The sequence below is a fragment of the Hippopotamus amphibius genome, chromosome 3 (genome assembly GCF_030028045.1).
Source record: "Hippopotamus amphibius kiboko isolate mHipAmp2 chromosome 3, mHipAmp2.hap2, whole genome shotgun sequence".
Taxonomy (NCBI): domain Eukaryota; kingdom Metazoa; phylum Chordata; class Mammalia; order Artiodactyla; family Hippopotamidae; genus Hippopotamus; species Hippopotamus amphibius.
In genome coordinates, this window is record NC_080188.1 from 98,770,256 (window position 1) to 98,784,112 (window position 13,857).

Below are 13,857 nucleotides of genomic sequence, written 5' to 3' on the forward strand. Positions count from 1 at the left end.
TGGCACTGGTTTTAGGGATCTTTTTATTGGATTGGGTGGAGGTCGGGGGTCCCGCCTAGGCGGGCTGCTCCACCTCCATCAAGAAGTGCTCCAGGAAGTGCTCCAGGTCGTCATAGAGGCTGTTGAAGCTGGACAGGCAGAGACCAAGGCTGCCACTGTTCAGGGAGGATGCACCCTCACGCTGCACGCCCTCGAGGTAGGCCCGGCACAGCCATGGCTCGAGCTGCAGGGAGGCACCGTCAGGCCAGGTGGGGGCTGTGTGTAGCTCCCTCCACCCGGGACCCTGCACCTCACCTTCACCAGGACCAGGCTCTTCTCCTTGGGCCTCCCCACTGACAGGTCCTGCCCAAAGCCCAGGTAGATGGTGTAGTGCGGGGAGCCACGGCGCTGGCGGGCCCGGAACTCCTCCAACTCTGAGGGACAGGGCTTTGGTGAGGGAGGGTGGAGCGGGGCAGGAAGGGCCTCAGCCCCAGGGCAGGTGTGTCACTGACCTTGGAAGAAGGTGCTGAAGTCAAAGATGGGGGTGTCGCAGTTCCGGGGCAGCAAGCAGGCAGGGATGGAGGGGCTGGTTGAGCCCAGGGGCCCTCCCACCTCCCAGTAGACCTTGCATTTGCCCAGGCGCCGGGCCCACAGCCTGAGCCCCCGGAATTCCAGCTGCAGGCCAGGGGCCACATGCTGCAGCAGCTTCTCTGTGTAGTGGAGCTGCTTCTGGTCGGGCAGCTCAGCAGGGCTGGGGAAGGCTACACGCTGGGGCTCCGAAGCCTTGCCCGCTATGCTGGGGGTGCCGTACAGGAGCACACAGCTCGGGCGCCCCACCACCTCCTGCAGCACTGTTCGGCCCTTGTACATGATGGTCAAGTCCAGGGCCACCAGGCTGGGCTCTGTGTGCAGACTGAGCTGTGAGCAGATGGGACCAGCCAGGTGCAGATCCCCGGCCATCAGGGAGCAGCCACTGGGGGAGGCTGTGGTGTGGGGCTCTGCCTCTTGGGGCTGCCAGGGCTCTGGGGCTGGGGGTGGGCCTGTGTCTGGAGAGAAAGGCAGGCCTGAGCTGGCACCTGGGCCCCAACGCCTCCCTTTTCCACATATCCCGACTCCTGTGACCTGAGCCTGGAGGAGCAACATTCACTGTGGCAGGTACAGCTCCCAAGCACGGTGCTCTGGGCTTGAGGATGCTCAGCTACACTGGCCCACCGCTGGCCAGCAACATCCCTGCTGGACAGCCCCCTCCCCCGGGGCCCTCCCTCTCCAGAGACTCTGTTGTGCTACCTGCCCCTCCCCTTGGCACAGAACCCTGCAGGACAGAGCACCCCCTCCAACAGCCCCTCACCAGGAGCCTCTGGGGGGTTAGGATCCACCCCCCATGCAGCTCTCAGCAGATGGTCCTCCAGGCAGCTCTGCTGCAGGGCCTGGAGCAAGAGGTCCCCGGCACCTCCAGCTGGGCTTGGGGCACAGGGTGCAGGGCTCAGCCTGGCCAGCCTCTCACCTGTATCTGCTACCAGGCTTGGTCCTAGAAGTCCACCCTGCATGAGAAGACAATCCTAGCATAAATAAGCGGCCCCCCAGCCCCAGTGAGAGGAGGCAGTCCGAACGTGAGATCCAGGAGAGCAGAGTGACCTTACCCTTGTAGGTGGGGCATCTTCAAGGGCCTCATGCTCCCACTGGTTACTGCCTGGGCCTTCTGAGGGAGAATTAGGGTTGGGGGGGACACTGGACCTGAGACTCCAGGAGTGGGTCACCTGGGTGTGAATCCCTGGGTGGCCCCTTCACTAGACCCAACTGGCCCATCAGCTTCCTCCCAGGGATCCCCAGTCCCCCCAGCCACACCCTCTTACCCCGCCCTCGCCATCCCCAACAATCTAGTACCAGCCTCTGCCACACCAGTTTCTAAAACCGACAACCTGGCGAAGCGGCTGCTGCAGGGACAGAGCCTAGTATCCCTCCCAGCAGCGCTCCCCTGGCCGCCTCACCTCCGCACGCCGGCTCGAGGCTGACCATGTACACCTTGTGAGGATCGGTGGGGTCTCCTGAGTTGTCTTCCAACATCACGAAGCGCCGCGTGCTGTGCAGCGCGCAACGGAAGTTGGTTTTCCATGAGGCTCGGAGCGCACTTTCAGGGGTCGGCCGGGCACCCCCGCTGCTGCGGAGCGGCCACCTGCCGCGGGCCATGGCCCAGGCCTGGGGAGAAAGTGGAGTACGTGGCCTGGACGCTTGGGCTTGGGCCTGGGCCTGGACGGGCCCTCCCCGCCCCGGGCGGGGCTGGGGTCCCACCTTGAAAATGCCAGAGTCGGCCTCACCCAGGTCCTTCCGCGCGAAGTGTTTCCAGGGCACGCGGAAGCGCGTTCGGGCCGCGTCCAGCCACCGCAGCCCCTCATAGCGGCCGCTGCTGACCTCGCCCAGAAGCCAGTCTCCGAAGAGCACCCGCGGGGTCCCCCTGCGGGCGGAGCAGCCGGGCGTCAGGGCGCGCGCGGGCCGCCGGGGGCGTGGGGTCGGCCCCGGGCAGGGCAGCGGGCTCACCCGTCGTCGGAAGCCAAGGCCATCGCTGCCTCCGCCAGGGCGCGGCGTGGAGAGGGCGGCGCGCCCTCCGCGGCGAGGGCTGGGGTCGAAGGGACAGTCGGGGGCTGGCGCGGGTGCCGGGAGGGCTGCGCGTGCGTCTGCACCGGCGGTCCCAGGTGTCGGGGCCACAGACAGCAGTTGCGGACTTCTGGCTACCACGCTGCCCACGTGAGTCCTGGCTGAGGCGGCGATGGGAGTGGCGACGGCTGCGGCGGGCGCGCACAAGGGGCCGCCGAGGTCGGGCCGGCGTCGGGGCTGGACCCTGCGGGGGCGCGCCTGGGGCGGCCGCGGGAAAACGAAACCGCGCGTTTCGGGTAAACGAAACCTAACCCGCCCCTTCCCGCCCCGCGCGTCACCGCGGCCTCCGCCCCCAGGTCCCCCAGCTGCGGACCCGCGCCCCCCGCCTCCCCCTCCTGGGCGCTGCTCCGCGGAGCGAAGCCGGGGTCCGGCGCGACCGTCGCTGCCCCTCTCGCCGCGCGTGGGCTTGCAGTGTGTGCGTACCTGGTGCCGCGGCCGCCGGGTCGGGAACTGCTGTCTCCCCGAACCGCCCGGCCGCGAGCGCTTTTATGCGGGCGGGCCTGGGGCGGGGCCTGGGCAGGGGCGGGGCCGATGACGTCACACGCTCCCGCGGGCAGGGGTGGGGGGCCAGGGCGGCCGCTCCTCTCCCTCACCCTCCGCTGCGGGGGCTGGGGCGCCGGCGACCAAGGTGCTGGGTGAGGCCGGGGGCCTCGGGAGCAGAGACAGAGCCCAACCCCAGAGAACACCGCGCGGGTCCCTGAGCGGCCGAGCGGGCGGGGCGCGGGAGGAGCGCGGCTGTGCGCCCCGGAGTCTCGCCCGCGACGGCCGTCCAGGCAAGGACATTCACGTACTGTCGAGGTTAGACTGCTTGGAAAGGAAGTGGAAACGCCCTTTCGCGAGGAGAGACGCCAGGGACGCATGAGACAGTGGCGGGGGCCGGGGCCCACGTCCTGCCCGAGGGCCGCCCCCGAGGGAGCCAGGTGGAGGGGCTCTGGGTCCCGACGACAGCCTGTCCTGCGGCCCACCGGCCCCCCGCCCCCTGGGCCCGCGGCCTGAGGGCCACCGTCGCCCCGGGCCAAACCTCCCCCTCCTCCAGCACCGCTGGTCACAGTCCAGCCACCTGGACCACGTGCCTCCGCGGGCGCCCCAGGGGGGTTACTGCCCGCACTGCCGCCCAAGGCGCAGGGCCGTGACCCCCTGGAAGGTCCCCAGGCCCATGCTGCCCCACAGGAGTGTTCTCGAGGGTGGCTCCTGGCCCCGTGGCTCCCCCGCCTCCCCAGGCACATAATCTCCGTGTTGGGTTGGCCGTGGTGAGACCGGGAGAGGAACTTTCTGGCACCCAGCTGGCACCAAGCCTGGGAAGCCCCGCGGGTGCGGCAGGTGGTTTACGGGAAACGGTGCCCGGGCTCCGGACAGGGCACCACTCCTTCCGGCCCCCTCCGCCCCCACGGCGCCCCTGGCGGTCCATCCGAGGAGGACGCGGGGCGGGACCGAAGTGGCCGCATCCTGACCACCCCCAGCAGCAGCCCCTTGGGGCAGACCTAGGCGTCCCCTCAGATCCAAAACGTCACTTTATTCTGCACAATGGAGTTGGGGGAGAGCGACCCAAGACTCTTGGGGTCTGGACCCACTTGGGGGGGGGCGGGGGAGGCCCCACTAAAAGTAGATGAAGTCGGAGCCAGGCACGTCCTGGGCACCCCTGCCCAGGCCCACGTCCGTGTCCTCGTCACCGCTGCCCTCGCTGCCCGAGTCGCCAGCACCGTCCGCTTCCGAGGCAGGTGTGTTGAGGACCACCACGTCAGCCTCTGCCCCGATGTCCTTGCCAAACCACACAGCCTTGTAGCCACCCTCAAGCCGCCGCTCCTTGGTCAGGATGGACCGCACAGCCGCCGGGCTGCCCCCATCCGTGGCCACCGCAGGGGACACGGGGACACGGCTAGGGGCCTCGGGGCTGGGGGGCTTGGGTTCTGGGGGTGCCGGCGGGACAGGGCTGGATGAGGGGCTAGGAGCCGGCGCCCAGTTGGTCTCGTCAGGGCTGTCGAGGAAAGCCTTGTTGTCAAAGCCTTGGGGCTGGGGTTCCTGGGGGGTGGGCAGGGACCAGTGGTCAGCCAGACCAGGCCTGGCCCCCGAGGCAGGAGGCTAGCCGCTCAGCCGCTCCTCCCCACCCCATGCTTGGACTATGGTGTCCACACCCCATCTTTCTTCACCTCTGCCCTCTACCTCCCAGACGACTCCTGGCCTCCACGCTGCCTCCGCCTCCATCCTGCCTCCGCCACCCCCTCCGTCTTTCCTTTGCTTCCTGTCTTTTCTCAAGCCGTCTCTGTCTGCTCTCCTCTGTCCCTCCAGCGGTCCCTTTCCTGTCCTGTCCCCCACCCCAGGGCCGCACCAGAGCTTTGCCACAGCAGCACTTGAGTCGGTGGCCATAGTGCTTGTGGACGAGGACCATGAGGGCAATCAGAGCCAGAAGGAGCAGCGCGCCCAGCACCCCGCCCAGCGCCGCCATGTCCACCACCGAGAAGTGCCGGTCCTCAGCCTGTTCTCCCTCTGGCCTGCCGCCTGCTGCAGTGCTGCTTCCTCCAGTCCCGGGCGTCCCTGCTAGCAACACCACTGCCCACTTACTGTCGCACCCCAAGCACCCCCATGGCAGCCTGTGGCAAGCTCAGGACAGCCTGAGAGCAGGCCAGGCCTGGCCACCAGAGCTGAAGTTCGGAGAAGTGGGCACCACTGACCCCCATCCCTAGGGATCTGTGTGTTCCCAGGCAGCCCCAGTAGGCCGGGCTACTGGAGGGAGGGAGGGGACAGGGGGTCAATGCCCACCAGTTCCAGGTGGGAGGCAGGGGCCAATATCCCAGGAAGGGAGCTGAGGGCAGCACGGGCCCTGTGGACTGAATGCACCTGGGAATCGGGGCGGGGGGGCCACTGGGTCCCAAATCTGACCTCTGCCCTGCCCTCCACACACCTTCCCCAGTTTACCTCCTGGGGCCCCCCAGAACCTGTCTCTTCTCCAGACCAGACCAGACCCCCCTTGGGGTTTCGTGGTTCCCATGGGCATGCTGGGCCGACCTGGGGTGGACCCTGCCTGACAGTGACCACCCAGAGTCACGAGTCAGGTACCAAAGGGTGACTCTAGAGTAAATGGGGGCGCTACCTGAGGACCAGGGGGTCCTGCTGGGCCCAGAGGACGTCAGTGGAGAGGTTCCTGGCTTCAGGGTCTGTGCTGATCCCCCGCTGGGTGAGGCTGATGAGGAGGAGGGGCTGGTTCCCGCACCCAGGGTCCCCCCAGGCTTGGAGGAGGCTGGTGGCCTCCGAGTTGTGCCTGAGGAGGGGTGGGGGCCAGTGTCCCCCCCAGAGCTCGTTGTGGAGGACGCCTGAGAGGGCTCAGGGGGCCGGGGGCCTTCTGAAGTGGTGCCGCTTGAGGGTCTGGTTGCTGAGCCCCCGCTGGGTGAGGCTGATGAGGGAGAAGGGCTGGTTCCCACACCCGGGGTCCCCCCAGGCTTGGAGGAGGCTGGTGGCCTCAGAGTTGTGCCTGAGGAGGGGTGGGGGCCAGTGTCCCCACCAGAGCTGGTCGTGGAGGACGCCTGAGAGGGCTCAGGGGGCCGGGGACCTTCTGAAGTGGTGCCGCTTGAGGGTCTGGTCGTTCCTGCCATCTCTGGGGACGTGGTGGGGCCTGGGGGGCCTGGGGCCAGACACAGGGCTTGGGCTCATCACTGGCCCCAGCAAGAAGCCCTCCCTGAGCCAACCTGGGGTCCCTGGGAGGCTCACCTGTGGGGGTGGGTTCCTGTTCTGAGACCTGAACCTCTACGACAGTGGTCGCTGTGCCTGAGGTCACTGTGTTCTTGGCCTCAACCTAGGCAAGAAGGGGGCTTGTCTCTCCTGGGCTCCAACTTGATCCCTGGCCCTCGGAGATACTGCCTGCTTCTCACCTCTGCGTAGAAGACCCCGGCTTGTGCCAGCGAAGCTTCGGTCAGCACGGCCTCCCCATCCATTCGGAAGTTGGAGTTGTTGGTGATTCGATACGTGATGGCTGAGTTGAGGTCCTGGACGGGGCCCCCATGAGTCCTGAGCCCAGGCAGCTCCCCAGACCCCAACCCCCCACGGCGGGAGGCCGGACAGACCAGGGGACCGGGCAGTGCCTACTGGGAACTCAGGGTCCTGGGCCCGGATCCTCAGAGGCTGGGAGGGGGCGGCGGCATCCTTGACGGCCACGCCTGCCCCAGAGCTGAGCGCCACAGTGCCGCGGTACAGGCTCTGGGGGAAGCGGGGCAGGCTCCCGCTGGCGGCCAGGGCCTCCACTGTGACGGGGGTCACCGTGTACCTGGCGAGATCATCCTGCTCCCCCTGGGGGTTGGGAAGGCAGCAGTGACCACTGGGTCCTTGAAGGGTGAGCCCTGCAGCGAGGCCCAGCAAGAGCCTGTGGAGACCTGGCCTTGTGCGGGCACCCACCTTGACCAGCAGAAGGAAGGTTCTGGGACTGGCAACACTCTTGGCCATGGTGAGGTTGCCGGAGTTGGCAGCGATAGAGAACGTGTCGTTCTCGTTTCCTGGGGGGCGGGGGGCGGAGGGAGGGTTTGGTCCCCGGTCCGCTCTGGAGGCCTGAGGCCCCAGGGTCCCTGCGGGCTCTGCCTATGTGGGCACAGGGTCAGGTGTTGCATGGGCCTACTCACCCCTGATGATGCTGTAGGTGATGGGCTGGTTGACGCCCCGGTCCCCGTCCACGGCGTAGATGGGCCCAGGGTGCAGGATGAGAGGGCCTGGCTGTGGGAACAGGGAGGGGAGGGAACGCCGTGGAACCTGCCGGGGCCTCTGCCCAGTCCCTCCCGCTCCCCTTAAGGAGGTCTGGGGTCGCCCCCAGTGGGCAGCCAGGGGCCCAGGGCCGCACCCAGCACGACTGCCGCACCCGCCTTGGATCCGTCGCTAAGGAGTCAACGTGCCAAAGACCTTTGATCCATCTGAATGGTGCATGTCTGTCTTGAGAGGCAGCACACGTGGACGGGGAGGGCTCGCAGAGAGGTCTGGGCCTGGTGCAGGGGGCCCCGCTGGCCATGCCCAGCCTTGCTGCCCTCCGGCTCCTCCATGTCCCTCTAACGTCCCAGCCTGGCTCACTGCCCGCTCACTGGGTCCCGGGGGCCCATCTGGCTCTACCCTGGGGACAGCTGGACCCCGTTCCTGCTCTTGAAATTCAGAGGCCCTGTGCCCACTTGCCACCACTGGGGGGGTGGGGGGCAAAGTTGGTTTACAAAAGATTGTTCACATTTGCTTGAAAATCACAACGGACTCTGGCCCGGTGGCAGCCAGGTCTGCGCCCATGCTGCCCTGCGTCCCCCATACCAGTATGTGGCCTGTGGGCACAGCCCCCTGGTACTGGGCATGGATGCAGACAAAACCATCCACGTAGGTGCAGGGCAGGAACCAGGGGGGCCGCAGGTCGGCAGGCTGCACCTCCAGGACCAGCGTGGCCGTGGCCGTGTGGCTGGGCTCCACCTTCTCCTCCCGTGTGTCCTGCAATAGCCCAGCCCTGCGGTCAGGCCTGGGCCCCGAGGCCGGGGTGGCTAGGATGGGGCCGTGGGCATCGGGACACGGGTGGGAGTGGCCTGCTCACCCGGACCAGCAGCCGGAAGGTCATGTTTGGCCACCTGTCGAAGTCCAGTGACCGGTCCAGCCGCAGCTCTGGGCGGTTTGCACCCACCAAGGAGAAGAAGCTGCTGGCACCCTGGGGAGGTGGGGGACTCAGCGTGAGACCCCGGAAGGATGCGCAGAGGTGGGGATGCCCAAAGGGAGGGGCCAGGGCCACTGACTGGGGTCACTTCCTGGAGGGTGTAGAACAGGATGTCATTCTTGTCAAGGTCCTCGGCCTTCAGCTCTGTCTCGGGGATGATGACGGAGTTCACTTTAGTGTCCTGGGGGACAGAGAGGGCTTGGTCTGGCCACACCCCTGACCCCCAGGTCAGACCCCCGGCCACTACCCTCTGCCCTCTCGCCCCCCACCCCGGGGGCCAGATGGCACAAACCACTGGTCCCTCCCACTCACCTCGGGCACCAGGTGGACCTTGTCTTTGAAGGGGAATGTGGGCGGGTTGTCGTTGACGTCCAGCACAGACACAAACACCCTCAGCTGGGTCACCTGGGGGAGGGAGGAGGGTCCCCAGCCCAGCGGGGTGGGCTCACTCCAGGTGCTGGGGTGCGGTTCCCAGGACAGCTCTGTGCCTGGGGTGCCTGCTCCAGCAGGCGTTACAGACGAGAAACAGAAAGTAATTTTAAAAGCACAGAGGCTTCCTTGGTGGCACCGTGGTTAGGAACCCGCCTGCCGATGCAGGGGACATGGGTTCAATCCCTGGGCCGGGAAGATCTCACATGCCACAGAGCAGCTAAGCCCGTGCACCACAAGTGCTGAGCCCACGTGCCACAACTATTGAGCCCACGTGCCACAACTACTGAAGCCCGCGTGTCTAGAGCCTGTGCTCCACAACAAGAGAAGCCACCACAATAAGCCCGTGCATCACAGAGAAGAGTAGCCCCCATTCGCCACAACTAGAGAAAGCCCATGCGCAGCAACAAAGACCCAACGCAGCCAAAAGTAAATAAAGAAAAGCACAGAAGGTGCAAATGCCCAGGATAAAATCACGCAGGCATTGGCGGTGCCACCACCAGCTAAACCCCAAAAGAGGAAAACAGCAAAATGATCGAATGTCTTCAAACATAAACCTCAGGAAAAACCAGGAAACACATGGATTGAAAGAGATGTAAGAGACACATGAGCCGGCTGCTTTAGGTGGACCTTGCCCGGGTCTCAGTTCAGGCAGGAAACCGAAAAAGACTCCTCTGGACTGGGCAGTGTGGACGTCAGATGTCACACTGGGAGGAGTCCATGCCTTTTCCGGGTGTGACAGCTGTGCCGCAGTAACATTTAAGAAGCAGTGGCCTTCTCTTTCCTAACATTTAAGAAGGCTCGTCCTGAGATGGTTGGGGGTGGCGTGCTGTGACGTGGGGCGGGGGCACCCACAGGGCTCAGAGGAGGGCTCAGAGGAAGCCTCAGAGCTGGCTGGTGCGCAGGGCTAGGGTGGTGGGCGCCTCTCCGAGGAAGTGACCCTGAGCGGCCAGGGGCAGGGTGGGTGCCCCTGTGCCTTTACCCACTTTGTCTGGGAGGCAGGGACCGGCACTTGCTTTACTGGATAAGGTCGTTCTCCTGCCACTCGGACAGTGGACTAGAGTGGGCGGGACCAGGAGGGGAGCAGGTGGACCAGCTGGGGGACGCTGGTGGCAAAGGCCCAGTCGGCGCCTGAGGTGGGGAGGGTCTAGCTGGAGGCAGGGCCAGCAGCTCTGCTTGAGGAGGGATGTGGGGTGGGGGAGGACTGAGCTGGCACGGGGAGGCACCTCGTGGAGGAGGGCCTTGGACCTCCGGGTGGGGGGTCCGTTGGTATGTGATGTCCACGCAGGGCCAGGTGTGCGGGTCTGCGGCTCAAGGCACAGTTGGGGCCGCAGGACGCGTGGGCATTGCTGGCACAGAGGTGGCACTTGAGAACACGCCCCTGGGTGAGGTCACCGGGGAGTGACGGCGGACCAGACAGAGCAGAGTACAGAGTTCCCCAACAGAGCACTCTGATGTCACGGTGAGGGTGGGGACGTGGGAATGCCGGAACAGGGTCTAGGGGCGGACTCACCACGGCGTCACCCCTCTTGCACTCCAGGAGGGCCTGCAGCATTGAGTTCTCCTGGGGGAGTGGGGCAGGTGGGTGTTGGAATCACCTAGCCAGCTGGCCCAGTCCCCTGTCCCCCTTCCACAGATGGGGAGACTGGGGCCAGGAGCGGCAGGTACTGGCCCAGGGTCTCCGCATCCGCACTGAGTCCGGAGGGTGTCGGGGCCCAGGCAGCTTCGTCTCCCTCGGGCCCCACCCCCTCAGGGCCAGCCCACGGTCAAGCCTGGGGCCCGAGAGGCCCCCCCTGGGCAAACTGGGACCCGAAGTTCCCCAGAGAGCCCTTCCCTGGGGAGGCACATGGGTGCCCACCCCATGGCCCCCCCGGGCACAGCCAGCCCCGGGCCCACCATCCACACCTCGTAGTCTGGGGTCATGTTGAGAAATAGCTGAGTCCCCTGGATCCGAAAAGCGAAACGGGTGGACGAGGGTCCGAGGGTCACCTGCTGGTCATCAGGAACGTAGATGTCAAGGAGGGGCTGCCCAGGACTCGTGTTCTCCTCGACTTCGACGAGGTTCTTGTTCACAGAGCAGACTGGACGTGGGAGAGGAAGGGTGGGTGCCCGCCAGCCCCCTGCCGCCTTCCGCCCCCTGCCGCCGCCCCTCCACCCTGCCCCCCATACCCTGGGCCTGGGCTGCGGCCGCCAGCCGTAGGAGCAGCAGGGCCCACATCCCCATCTCCGCGGCGATGGCCCCGGGGCGGCTCGAGCCCTTTTGCGTCCGGGACCCTCTGAGCGGCCCTGCTGCTGGCGCAGTCTCCGCCTGGGCGACCTTCGCCCCTGCCAGGCACCGCCTCACTTTATGATCCTTTACAGCCGGCTGCTGACCAACCGCAGGGCTGGCCTCCACCAGGGGGGCTCCCGCCGGCCGCAGGCCAAGCCTTGCCGACTGCCAGGAGGGGGAGACCAGGTGGTTACCGGGCCAGAACTGGGCCACATGCAGGGGCTGACAGGGTCTCAACCCACAGACCCCAAGAGAGAGGAGCCCAGAGCTTGGGGCGGGGGAGGGGGCACCCGGGGCCTGGGTGGGGTGGGGGTGGGGCAGGGACTGGGGGGTTAGGGGCTGGGGGAGCACTGGGGAAGTAGGCGGAGGGGAGCTGGGCTGGGGCTGGGGTGGGCTTCTGTATTTGTGTACCTGCCCCCCAACCTGGGATGCCCTCTTCCCGGCTTCTCTGCCAGCATCCTCGTGGGCAGTTCCCCTCCAGGTCCACCTCCTTTCCCTGAGTCGACCCTCTAGGTCTGGAAGGGAAAGGCTATTTGGTCCTGGGGACTCCACTGCCTGTCCCAGAAACAAGCCGGCTCCTCCAGGTGGGGCTGGGCAGGGCCACAGTGACAGAGATGGCCGTGCTTCAGGGCCAGCTGGCAGCTGGGGGACCGAGGGGGGAGACCCTGGGTCTCAACAGAGGGGCATCCTGGTGAGGGGCCTTTGCCCAGGCCCCCAACTGCCCCCCATCTTTCCTTGGCCCCCTAAGCCCAGCAGCTGGGTGGGTCAGGAGGTGGGGAAGGGGCTGCCGTGACGAGCCCATCCCACCTCCAGGCCTTGCACTGCTGCTCCTGAAACACCTCCCCGGAGCAGCCCTGCCTGGCTGGTGGCCCTACAAGGCCTCCTGCAGCCCCAGCACCTCTTGGGGTATCATCACTGGCCCTGCTCCACAGGCCCCAGGTGGTCAAGCCACCTGTGCAGACTGCCCCTCCAGACCAGGAGCCAAGACTCACGCTGAGGTCCTTTAACTGGGGAGTGGCCTCCTGGATGACACCTCCTGCCTGTTACCTCTTCCTGCTTGGCCGAGCCTCCCTGTCCCCGGGGCAGGAGCTGGCGGACATCTGAATCCCCTGAGAGCCCCTGAGTGTTTGCTGCATGGATGCCAGGGGTTCAAGTGGCTTCCAGGGAGCTCAGTGGAAGGGGCGGAGATGAGGAAGCTGGAAGATGCGGCTTTCTGCTGGCTTCCCAGGCGTAAAGGGCAGATGGGACTCCGCGGTCCTTCCCTCCCACAGCCCTGCCCCGCAGGGGCTTCCCTGAGAGTACCCAGACAGCACACAGAGCAGGCTCACAGGGCCAGGGTCTGAACTTCTCCTTTATTGGTGCCAAATGCAACCCCCTCCTCTCACCCCCTCCCCCATCCAGGCTCCCCTCCAGAGCTTCCTTCTTCCTCAGGGGTCATCGGGGCCCTCTCAGCAGCGGGAATGGCTGGCTCTGACACCATGACCCCAGCCCTCAGTCCAAGGGGCAGCTGGGGAGGCCAGGCCCGAGCCTCTGGTGGCCCCAGGGGCTTCCTGCAGAGACAGCCGGGTTAGGGGCTGAGGGCTTGGCCCCGGAGACCACAGCCCTTCTGGTGACACTGGGCCACCTCTGGTCACCAGAGCTAACGGCTTCACCTTCCCAGACCCCTGGCCCACTGCTGTGTCCAGCTGTGCCCCAGGGAGGGAGGGGGTGGGGGCGTGGGGGTGGGGGATGGGCTGGTGCTCACCAGGCCTGCAGGGCCGGCCCGTCGGACCACAGCAGGCAGAGGTGGCCGTCCGCAGACTTGGTCCAGGCTGTGCTGTTCTCTGCGTCCTGCTCGCTGCCCCCCACCCCAAGTCAGAGTTAGTCTGGCACTGGGGAGCGCCCCCTCCCCTCCCGAGGCTCCCCCGCCGCCCCGCACCTGCGCTTGCCCACCAGGCCCTGCAGCAGCCGCTGCAGCCGCGCGCTCTCCCGCAGGCGGCTGAGCTCGCTGGTGAACGTCCCGTCCGAGTGTCGCGGGGCCCTGCGGAGGGGACAGGGGACGGAGAGGGCGCCGTGGGGGTCAGCGCCGGGCCGGGCCGGGCCGGGAGCGGGGGCGGGGGTGCGGGCTCACCTGGGGGGCGCGGGGCGCGCGGCGCAGCCCACGAGCAGCAGCAGCAGCAGCAGCGCCCGCGTGGCCATGGTGGGCACCGGGCGGGGGCTGAGCGGCCGTCGGGCCGCGGACCCTTTATAGCGGCGCGCGGGCCGGGCCGGGCGCGGGCGCGGGCTCGGGGCGGGCGGGTGGGGGTCAGCGGCGCCCTGGCTCCGCGCCGCCCGAGCCGCGCCCCATCGATCGCGCGGGAAGGTCAGGGCCGCCCCCCCAGCTGTCGCCCCGGCCGGCCGCCCGCCCCCAGCGCCAGGGTGGCGGCCCTCGACAGGCCCACGGGGGTCGGGCGCCGGGACCAAGGGGGGACCCCGGCGGGGGCGGCGGGCGGCACCTGCGGGGGGGCGGCCGTGCGACCCCTCGGAGCCCCCACCGGGCGTTTAGGGGCGCGCGCGGAGCCCCGGCCAGGCGGCGCGGAGGGCGCGGAAGGGACCAGGACCCAGGCCGAGGCCACCTCATTCGCGGGCCGGGTGACCTTTTCGCAGTCGCCGGGCGGCGGGCAGGTGGGGGGCTGGGGGAGGGGTGCGGGCTGCGGCGGCGCAAGACCCGGGCCTGGGGCACCTCAGCCTCGGGTGCAGTTTTGGGGGCGGGAGACCTGAGCCTTCCTCCGGCCTTTTACCACCAGCCCCCGTGAAGCCTTTCCACAGAAATCACGGATCTCGTAAGCGGAGTTACAAGCTGGTAGTTCTGGTGTTAAACTTCATATGCACTTTAAAAGTAATTAGTAGGCTG

General features: G+C 67.3%; 3 protein-coding genes across 6 annotated transcripts; all 3 read right to left on the reverse strand.

Moving 5' to 3' along the window:
- Positions 1-11: 11 nt before the first annotated feature.
- On the reverse strand, positions 12-3,087 carry IRF7 (interferon regulatory factor 7). 4 transcript variants are annotated; one of them, XM_057727838.1, is made up of 9 exons: positions 3,055-3,087; positions 2,515-2,829; positions 2,269-2,431; positions 1,968-2,175; positions 1,620-1,678; positions 1,484-1,520; positions 492-1,025; positions 295-413; positions 12-223 (listed from the first exon to the last, which is right to left on the reverse strand). In XM_057727838.1, the coding sequence occupies exons 2-9, from the start codon at positions 2,535-2,537 to the stop codon at positions 56-58; spliced, it is 1,311 nt and encodes a 436-aa protein (XP_057583821.1). In that variant the 5' UTR covers positions 2,538-2,829; positions 3,055-3,087; the 3' UTR covers positions 12-55. The 4 variants fall into 4 exon arrangements, with proteins under 4 accessions (XP_057583821.1, XP_057583817.1, XP_057583820.1 ...); XM_057727834.1 differs by having other exon boundaries at positions 1,328-1,520; XM_057727837.1 differs by having other exon boundaries at positions 1,328-1,520; positions 2,295-2,431; positions 3,055-3,081.
- A 1,140-nt stretch (positions 3,088-4,227) lies between these two features.
- Positions 4,228-10,940, reverse strand: CDHR5 (cadherin related family member 5). Its single transcript, XM_057726986.1, has 15 exons — positions 10,886-10,940; positions 10,622-10,797; positions 10,230-10,280; positions 8,600-8,692; positions 8,367-8,468; positions 8,171-8,281; positions 7,900-8,070; positions 7,236-7,326; positions 7,015-7,112; positions 6,709-6,909; positions 6,495-6,608; positions 6,334-6,418; positions 5,720-6,247; positions 4,958-5,163; positions 4,228-4,650 (listed from the first exon to the last, which is right to left on the reverse strand). The coding sequence occupies exons 1-15, from the start codon at positions 10,938-10,940 to the stop codon at positions 4,228-4,230; spliced, it is 2,505 nt and encodes an 834-aa protein (XP_057582969.1).
- Positions 10,941-11,071: 131 nt separating this feature from the next.
- SCT (secretin) lies at positions 11,072-13,163 on the reverse strand. Its single transcript, XM_057726988.1, has 5 exons — positions 13,096-13,163; positions 12,904-13,005; positions 12,730-12,822; positions 12,371-12,535; positions 11,072-11,150 (listed from the first exon to the last, which is right to left on the reverse strand). The coding sequence occupies exons 1-5, from the start codon at positions 13,161-13,163 to the stop codon at positions 11,072-11,074; spliced, it is 507 nt and encodes a 168-aa protein (XP_057582971.1).
- Between the last annotated feature and the right edge of the window lie 694 nt (positions 13,164-13,857).

Excerpts from the sequence above, each read along its gene's own strand:
- CDHR5 (XM_057726986.1), bottom strand. The coding sequence starts at position 10,940 with ATGGGGATGTGGGCCCTGCTGCTCCTACGGCTGGCGGCCGCAGCCCAG. Across the intron at positions 8,693-10,229 it reads GCAAGAGGGGTGACGCCGTG|GTGACCCAGCTGAGGGTGTT; the intron begins GTGAGTCCGCCC and ends TCCCTCCCCCAG. Across the intron at positions 8,071-8,170 it reads CCTTCCGGCTGCTGGTCCGG|GACACACGGGAGGAGAAGGT; the intron begins GTGAGCAGGCCA and ends GGGCTATTGCAG.
- IRF7 (XM_057727834.1), bottom strand. The coding sequence starts at position 2,537 with ATGGCCTTGGCTTCCGACGACGG. Across the intron at positions 2,176-2,268 it reads CCGACTCTGGCATTTTCAAG|GCCTGGGCCATGGCCCGCGG; the intron begins GTGGGACCCCAG and ends CTTTCTCCCCAG. Across the intron at positions 1,679-1,967 it reads CCTCGAGCCGGCGTGCGGAG|AAGGCCCAGGCAGTAACCAG; the intron begins GTGAGGCGGCCA and ends ATTCTCCCTCAG.
- SCT (XM_057726988.1), bottom strand. The coding sequence starts at position 13,163 with ATGGCCACGCGGGCGCTGCTGCTGCTGCTGCTGCTCGTGGGCTGCGCC. Across the intron at positions 13,006-13,095 it reads GCGCGCCCCGCGCCCCCCAG|GGCCCCGCGACACTCGGACG; the intron begins GTGAGCCCGCAC and ends TCCCCTCCGCAG. Across the intron at positions 11,151-12,370 it reads GAGCCTGGATGGGGGAGGGG|TCGGCAAGGCTTGGCCTGCG; the intron begins GTGAGAGGAGGG and ends CCCTCCTGGCAG.